This window comes from Tachysurus fulvidraco, chromosome 12, assembly GCF_022655615.1.
Source record: "Tachysurus fulvidraco isolate hzauxx_2018 chromosome 12, HZAU_PFXX_2.0, whole genome shotgun sequence".
In the NCBI taxonomy this organism is placed as follows: domain Eukaryota; kingdom Metazoa; phylum Chordata; class Actinopteri; order Siluriformes; family Bagridae; genus Tachysurus; species Tachysurus fulvidraco.
In genome coordinates, this window is record NC_062529.1 from 17,602,393 (window position 1) to 17,611,558 (window position 9,166).

Consider the following 9,166-nt stretch of genomic DNA (forward strand, 5'->3'; position numbering starts at 1 on the left):
TTGCTGAATGACTCCAATCTTTTATTTTTACACAGGAAGGTCTTCTGCAGCTAATAATGTTCGCCAGACTCCTCATGATTTAATCAAGAATATACAGGAATCTACAAATCTTTCCTGTTCTCACTCTAAACCTGACCATCAGGTGATGCTGTGGTACAAACGATCTGAAAACACACAGTTGCAGCTTCTCGGATATCTAAATAGACATTTTCTGTATCCTGAAGATTCCCTGAAATCCAAAATCGAGTTGGTTGGAGATGGAAGCAATAATGGGACACTTACCATTACAAAATCTGCAGCTAGATGACAGTGCTGTGAGATTAGACACAGTGCTACAGAACTCTGTGATCTATAACAAAAACCTTCTACTTCAGAACAGCACAAATCTTCCACCTGCTGTAGGCTTTCAAAGTAAACGTAAAAGCTGCCATCATTAAACTACACTACACACCTGATCACTGGCTCGGAAATATCATTACAAGACATTTATGATGTGTGATGTTTTGAAAATATAGTCATTATCTGGTCATTTTTTGGTCATTATCATAATTAGATGTGTTATGAACTATTTACTGAACTATTTATTAACTTAGTATTTGACAATTAAAAAAAAGTGTTTTTAAAATAATTTATAATTATTTCTACTTATGTGTTTTATCATTTATTATATTGCACAAATAAATCTTTTAGACTCATTTAGATATTTTGTTTTCCTTTTATAATTAATATATGGTGGATTTAAAGGGCAAGATTAAGGATTGATTACAGTGAAAGTTTAGTATTCAACATGTGACAGGAAGAAGAATGAAAAGGTTTTGATGTCATTTCCTCCAGCTGATCCTCAATAGGATGTGTTTGCAGCCATCTGTGGTCCTCAGCTCTTAGTGCCTCTCTTGTCATTACTAACCACCATGATCATTGTTATAATCAGTCTGCATGTCCTGCTCTACTGGACTTCAGGTACTATTAATATATGCATATAACTGAATTTGACTTGTGAATACAAATAAATTCATCTTTGTAAATCATTTGTTGTGCTTTAGTTTTAGCAGAAGAGATTGAAGTCACACAAATCCCCAGTGTCTCCTGGCACCTGAAAGGAGATTCTGCTGAAATGAAGTGCAGTCATAATAAAGGTTTTAACTATAATCAGATGTACTGGTACAGACAGCGCCAAGGACAGAGTATGGAGCTCATCGTGTACATAACAACCAGTAATCAACCAGATTTTGGCTCTGTGGATAGAAATAAATTTTCTGCTTTTAAAAAAATTGCTGCAAATGGATCTTTAACTGTGAAGGATCTGGATACAGACGACAGCGCTGTATATTTCTGTGCAGTAAGTGAGCACAGTGTGACAGAGTTACTGCACTGCTGAACAAAAACACCTGCACTGATGTTACTGCAGTCACTAATAACAGACAGAGGGAGTTATTGTCTAATAAATGATCAAAATAATATAATCCCTTTTCTTTTATGAAAACTGAAGAGTGGAACTGAACAAATATTTCATGATTCCACACTATCACACAATTCTCATAAGGTCCATTAGACATGGAGCAAATCTTAGAAACCTAGATCAATTTTACTGGAATACAGCTGCAAGAACGCAAGAATGGTAATAAAGGTTTAGCTTCATCAAGAAAAAAAATGAAACACTGCATAAACATTGCAGCTGATTTCAGCTATGATTTTTGATTTACAATATATTTGCATTTATTTGATCAGTAATGTGACTATTGAATTACGTACATTAGATTAACAGAATTCATATTCTGCCACAGACTCAAAACGAGGTGGCTTTTGTCACGTTCACTGCATCAGTCATTTTTGCCCAGTCTCTTTCTTATGGTGGAGTCATGAACACTGACCTAAACTGAGGCACGTGAGGCCTGCAGTTGTTTGAATGTGGTTGTGGGGTCTTTTGTGACATCTTGAATGAGTCATCTTTGCTCTCTTGTTCCATGTTTTCACCATTTGTGTATAATGGCTCTCACTGTGGTTTGCTGGAGTCCCAAAGCTTAGGAAATGGCTTTGTAACCTTTTCCAGACTGATAGATCTCAATTGTTGTGTAGCTTTTGAGGATCGCTTTGTGAGTCAGGACTTGTTTAAGTGATTTCTTGATTGTGAGCAGGCGTGGCAGTAATCAGACATGCAGTTTGTCTGTTTATTTTCCTCATATGGGGCGGTGTGCTGTTCAAACTTGAGGGAAACTTGATCACATGTTTTACTACAACGTAATACAGCTTACTACAGTACACACATGATGTTCAACATGATCAGAGCTGCCAGTATTATATGGGTTTTAATGATATGTCCTGGAGGTAAACTTTTATTCATATTAATGCTGTTTAAGCACTTTTATGTTAATGCCATTGAATATCATTTCAATCAATATTCTCTTTCATTGCAGGTTTTTCTCAGAGTAATCGTGTTAAACAGATTCCCCTTGATCTCTTTGGCAACCATCAAAAATCTGTTAAAATCCAGTGTGAGCACAGTGTACCAAGTTATGATCAGATCAACTGGTACAGACAAGACCAGGGACTGACCCTTATTGGATATCAGATAAGAACATCACCACCAAAAATTGAAAATGATTTTAAGGCTAAAGTGGAGTTTGTTGGGGATGGAAGCAAAAACCTCTCTTTGACCATCAAAAATCTTTTATCCAATGACAGTGCAGTGTATTTCTGTGCTGCTTATTACACAGTGCTGCATATCTGCTTTATTCAATACAAAAACCTCTGTGTAAATATTCTCAGTATCAGATTAACACCTGCTCCTGTGGCTTGGAATTGACACATTGCCAGTGTTTTTAACAGAAAAGCCACATTTACATGATTACAGACAATTATACTATTGGTATTAAATCTTATCTACAAGCAGTTCTATAAACTTCAAACATGGCTTTAATAATGTTATACAAATTGTAAGTTTAACTGTAGTAAATTACATCATATTCTTGTATCAAAGTAACTTTTAGGTCAAGCAACGATCAGTCAAACTTTTGGTTTGAATTTTCCTGAATCAGATGTTCCTCCCTCTCCCACATAGAAGAGTTTTGAGCCTTAAAACTCTGAACAGACTCTCAGAAGATACACATGCTGCCATTGTCTCAGATGAAGAGCCAAGATGAACATCACAGTGATTATTTCATAATTACCAAAATTGCTGAACAATGTCCATCGGATGCCTCCTGATTTATTTATGAATGAACAGGAATCTACAAATCTTTTCTATTTTAATCCATTCCTGACCATCGGGTTTTGCTGTGATACAAAAGATCTGAAAACACACAATTACAGTATCTCAGATTTTTAGCTGCCAATTTTTAACTATTGTTGTTCAACATTCACAATGAAACTGCATTACAGACATGATATTAAAGTTAAAGTCAACTTTACATTAAAATAAAATCATAGGATTTAATGATCAGAAAGCAAACCAATTCAATATTCAACATGTGACAGGAAGACTTCAGAAGGTTTTGATGTCACTTCCTCCAGCTGCTCATCAACAAGGTACATCTGCAGCAGACTGTAGAGCTTTTATTTTCTCCCACAACCAACATAAACCAGTATGATATGTGCTATAATCAATCTGAATTTCCTGCTTTACTGGACTTCAGGTATGAGATTTGTGTTTACAAACTGAATATAACTTGTAAATACAAATAAAATCATTCTTTTAAATTATTTGTTGTGCTTTAGTTTTAGCAGAAGAAAATGGAGTCACACAAATCCCCAGTGTCTCCTGGAAACTAAAAGGAGAATCTGCTGAAATGAAGTGCAGTCATAATAAAGATGCTAGCTATTTTCATATGTACTGGTACAGACAGCGCCAAGGACAGAGTATGGAGCTCATCGTGTACAAAACCCCCAGTAGTGAACCAGATTTTGGCTCTGTGGATAAAAATAAATTTTCTACTGTTAAAAAAATAGCTGCAAATGGATCTTTAACTGTGAAGGATCTGGATACAGACGACAGCGCTGTATATTTCTGTGCAGTAAGTGAGCACAGTGTTACAGAGTTACTGCACTGCTGAACAAAAACACCTGCACTAATGTTACTGCAGTCACTAATAAAACAGACAGAGGGAGTCCTCGTCTATTAAATGATCAAAATAATTACTTTTTCAGTGAAACTCAACATATGTCTCACTCTTCAGGACTATTACACAATAATGTAATATAGTTTGTCCTTTTAGATTTAAGTAATAACATATTTACATTGAAATTAATGTTGTTTTAATTAATTTTTTTATTATGTAATTTAATAATCACATCCTACTTGACTTTTATTTTACTTACAGTCTCGCCTCCTAGCGGTAGTGGCTCGGTAACGAGACGTAGACCTGTAACAGGTTTTAATAACATGAAACATCCTCAAAACAAGTTTGTTCCTGTTAGCTATAAACTGTCATTACCTTACAATATACATTTCATTTTCCATAATTTCTCTTTCTCAACAGAGATGCAGTTCTTATTTTTCTCATATGGGGGCGCTGTGCTGTTTAAACATGTGGTAAACTTTATCACATGTTTTACTACAACAGACACGCAAGTACAAATCAGCACAATAGACATTCAGTTTTTCATCATGATCAGAGCTGCCAGTATTATATGGGTTTTAATTATATGTCCTGGAGGTAAACTTTTATTCATATTAATGCTGTTTAGGCACTTTTACATTAATGCCATTGAATATCATTTCAATCAATATTCTCTCTCATTGCAGGTTTTTCTCAGAGTAATCGTGTTAAACAGAATCCTCCTGATCTCTTTGGCAACCATCAACAATCTGTTAAAATCCAGTGTGAACACAGTGTACCAAGTTATAATCAGATCAACTGGTACAGACAAGACCAGGGACTGACCTTTATTGGATACCAGTGGGGAACATCTTCAACACAAATTGAAAATGATTTTAAGGCTAAAGTGGAGATTGTTGGGGATGGAAACAAAAACGTCTCTTTGACCATTAAAAATCTTTTATCCAATGACAGTGCAGTGTACTTCTGTGCTGCTTATTACACAGTGCTGCATATCTGCTTTATTCAGTACAAAAACCTGTGTAAATATTCCCAGTATCTCATTAACACCTGCTCTTGTGGCCTGGAAATGACACATTGCCAGTGTTTTTAACAGAAAAGCCACACATCTAATCTAATTTAAGAATTAATCTTTTCTTACAGAAAGGCCTTTTGTAGCTAACAATGTTTATCAGACTCCTAGCTGTTTTAATCAAGAATATACAGAACTCTACAAACCTTTCCTGTTTTCACTCCATACCTGACCATCAGGTGATGCTGTGGTACAAACGATCAAAAAACACACAATTACAGCTTTCTGGATATCTAAATACACATTTTCCATTTCCTGAAGACCTTCGAGATCCATGACCTCCTTCAGAGCAGCTCTAGGCAAGCTACATATGTACCTTCCAAATATACATAAATACATACATATATATATTAAAAAAAATCGTATTATCTGTAAATAAATAAATAAATAAGGCCTTATGATTAAATACATTTAGTAGATACACAATTCCTCTAAAATCTAATCTACTCATGTGGTACCTTTTTGTTTTGTTCACATTATATTATTACCATCTTAACATTAACATGGTAGCTGGTTGATGACACTGTTTTGTATTCGCATGTATACTGTACACTAATGATGTCAGGCACGTGAAACACGTTAGATCCAAATGCTGGTTTATTAGCCAAATTCCAAAACAGGCAAGGATCAAACATCAGGCAAACAGGAATATCAGAGAAAATCCAAAAACAGTATTCAATAATCCAGGCGTGGGTCAGGGCAGGTAGCAAACATTCATAAACACGAAAGCAGGCAAAGGTCAAAACAAGGCAAAAGACGGAACCGATAATACGCTCAGAATGCTAACAAGCTAACAATACTTCGTGACATCCAGGAGTTCTGAGTGAGCTTAAATAAACCAGGTGATTGCAAATAAGAAACAGGTGTGCTGAGTAGGTGGTGCAATGAATTTTGGGAAATAGAGTCCTGATGCTAAAGTGCAGCAAATCCTCTGCAGGCCAGCAGAGGGAGCCCTCATGGCTCTCTTAACAAATGACCCAGTGTTTTGTAAAGGTTTTAATTTTTTTTCTTTATTCTACTGTAAACCTGTTTCATACATTATAGCTTAGCATGTAAAGATGGCTTAATTATTAAAATGACTGTTTAAGTACGATAATGATTGCGAAATGAAAATTCAGCCCATGGCAGGAAGAGTTGAAATGTTTTGATGTCATTTCCTCCAGGTGGTTCTACACAGTATGTATATAAAGCAGCCTGTGGTCTTCAGTTCTTGATACTTCTCTTGCCACATCGAACCAGTATGATCAGTCTTATAACCAGTCTGATGTTCCTGTTTTACTGGAATGCAGGTACAATATAATCCACAAACTAAGAGTAAATACAAAATCATCTTTGTAAATCATTTGTTGTGCTTTAGCTTTAGCAGAAGAGATTGGAGTCTCTCAAATCCCCAGTGTCACCTGGCATCTACAAGGAGAATCTGCTGAAATGAAGTGCAGTCATGATAAAGATGCTAGCTATTATCAGACCTACACACTTGATCACTGGCTCGGAAATTTCCTTACATGACATTTATGATGTGTGATGTTTTGAAAATATAGTCATTATCTGGTCATTTTTTGGTCATTATCATTATTAGATGTGTTATGAACTATTTACTGAACTATTTATTAACTTAGTATTTGACAATTAAAAAAAAGTGTTTTTAAAATTATTTATAATTATTTCTACTTATGTGTTTTATCATGTATTATATTACACAAATAAATATTTTAGACTCACGTAGATATTTTGTTTTCCTTTTATAATTGATATATGGTGGATTTGAAGGGCAAGGTTAAGGATTAATTACAGTTTAGTATTTAGTATTCAACATGTGACAGGAAGAAGAATGAAAAGGTTTTGATGTCATTTCCTCCAGCTGATCCTCAATAGGATGTGTTTGCAGCCATCTGTGGTCCTCAGCTCTTAGTGCCTCTCTTGTCATTACTAACCACCATGATCATTGTTATAATCAGTCTGCATGTCCTGCTCTACTGGACTTCAGGTACTATTAATATATGCATATAACTGAATTTGACTTGTGAATACAAATAACTTCATCTTTGTAAATCATTTGTTGTGCTTTAGTTTTAGCAGAAGAGATTGAAGTCACTCAAATCCCCAGTGTCTCCTGGCACCTAAAAGGAGATTCTGCTGAAATGAAGTGCAGTCATAATAAAGGTGTTAGCTATAATAAGATGTACTGGTTCAGACAGCACCAAGGAGAGAGTATGGAGCTCATCGTGTACATAACAACCAGTAATCAACCAGATTTTGGCTCTGTGGATAGAAATAAATTTTCTGCTTTTAAAAAAATTGCTGCAAATGGATCTTTAACTTTAAAGGATCTGGATACAGAGGACAGCGCTGTATATTTCTGTGCAGTAAGTGAGCACAGTGTGACAGAGTTACTGCACTGCTGAACAAAAATACCTGCACTGATGTTACTGCAGTCACTAATAAAACAGACAGAGGGAGTTATTGTCTAATAAATGAACAAAATAATATAATCCCTTCTCTTTTATCAAAACTGAAGAGTTTGTCTCATTCACTGTATCAGTCATTTTTGCCCAGTCTCTTTCTTATGGAGTCATGAACGCTGACCTAAACTGAGGCAAGTGAGGCCTGCAGTTCTTTGGATGTGGTCGTGGGGTCTTTTGTGACATATTGGATGAGTCGTCTTTGCGCTCTTGGGGTAATCTTGGTTGGCTGGTCACACCTATGAAGGTTCACCACTGTTCCATGTTTTCGCCATTTGTGGATATTGGCTCTCACTGTGGTTCGCTGGAGTCCCAAAGCTTAGGAAATGGCTTTGTAACCTTTTCCAGACTGATAGATCTCAATTACTTTTTTTCTCGTTTATTCCTGAATTTCTTTGGATCTCAGCATGATGCGTAGCTTTTGAGGATCTTTTGGTTTACTTCACTTTGTGAGTCAGGACTTGTTTAAGTGATTTCTTGATTGTGAGCAGGCGTGGCAGTAATCAGACATGCAGTTTGTCTGTTTATTTTTCTCATATGGGGCGGTGTGCTGTTCAAACTTGAGGGAAACTTGATCACATGTTTTACTACAACGTAACACAGCGTACTACACACATGATGTTCATCATGATCAGAGCTGCCAGTATTATATGGGTTTTAATGATATGTCCTGGAGGTAAACTTTTATTCATATTAATGCTGTTTAAGCACTTTTATGTTAATGTCATTGAATATCATTTCAATCAATATTCTCTCTCATTGCAGGTTTTTCTCAGAGTAATCGTGTTAAACAGAATCCTCCTGATCTCTTTGGCAACCATCAACAATCTGTTAAAATCCAGTGTGAGCACAGTGTACCAAGTTATAATCAGATCAACTGGTACAGACAAGACCAGGGACTGACCTTTATTGGATATCAAGTGGGAAAATCATCAACACAAATTGAAAATGATTTTAAGGCTAAAGTGGAGATTGTTGCTGTTGGAAGCAAAAACCTCTCTTTGACCATCAAAAATCTTTTAACCAATGACAGTGCAGTGTACTTCTGTGCTGCTTATTACACAGTGCTGCATATCTGCTTTATTCAGTACAAAAACCTCTGTGTAAATATTCTCAGTATCTCATTAACACCTGCTCCTGTGGCCTGGAATTGACACATTGCCAGTGTTTTTAACAGAAAAGCCACATTTACATGATTACAGACAATTATACTATTGGTATTAAATCTTATCTATAAACGGTTCTATAAACTTCAAACCTGCCTTTAATAATGTTATACAAATTGTAAGTTTAACTGTGATAAATTACATAATTTTCTTGTATCCAAGTAACTTTTAGGTCAAGCAAAGATCAGTCTAACTTTTGCTTTGAATCTGATTTTCCTGAAACAGATGTTCCTCCCTCTCCCTTATAGAGGAGTTTTGAGCCTTAAAACTCTGAAACAGACTCTCCGAAGATACACATGCTGCCATTGTCTCAGATGAAGAGCCAAGATGAACATCATTCTCATTCCTTTAACCGCATTATTCATTAGCCATATTAGAACTTTTACAATTTAACTCATTATGGGAATCATG

The 9,166-nt window shown here is 35.7% G+C and overlaps 2 gene segments (V, D, J or C); both read left to right on the forward strand.

Annotated features, from left to right (window-relative positions):
- The first annotated feature begins 2,222 nt into the window (after positions 1-2,222).
- LOC113659607 lies at positions 2,223-5,148 on the forward strand. The segment is given in 2 exon segments: positions 2,223-2,325; positions 4,742-5,148. Coding segments are annotated over 2 exon segments (468 nt in total).
- A 2,891-nt stretch (positions 5,149-8,039) lies between these two features.
- LOC113659606 lies at positions 8,040-8,846 on the forward strand. The segment is given in 2 exon segments: positions 8,040-8,265; positions 8,355-8,846. Coding segments are annotated over 2 exon segments (486 nt in total).
- The last annotated feature ends 320 nt before the right edge of the window (positions 8,847-9,166 follow it).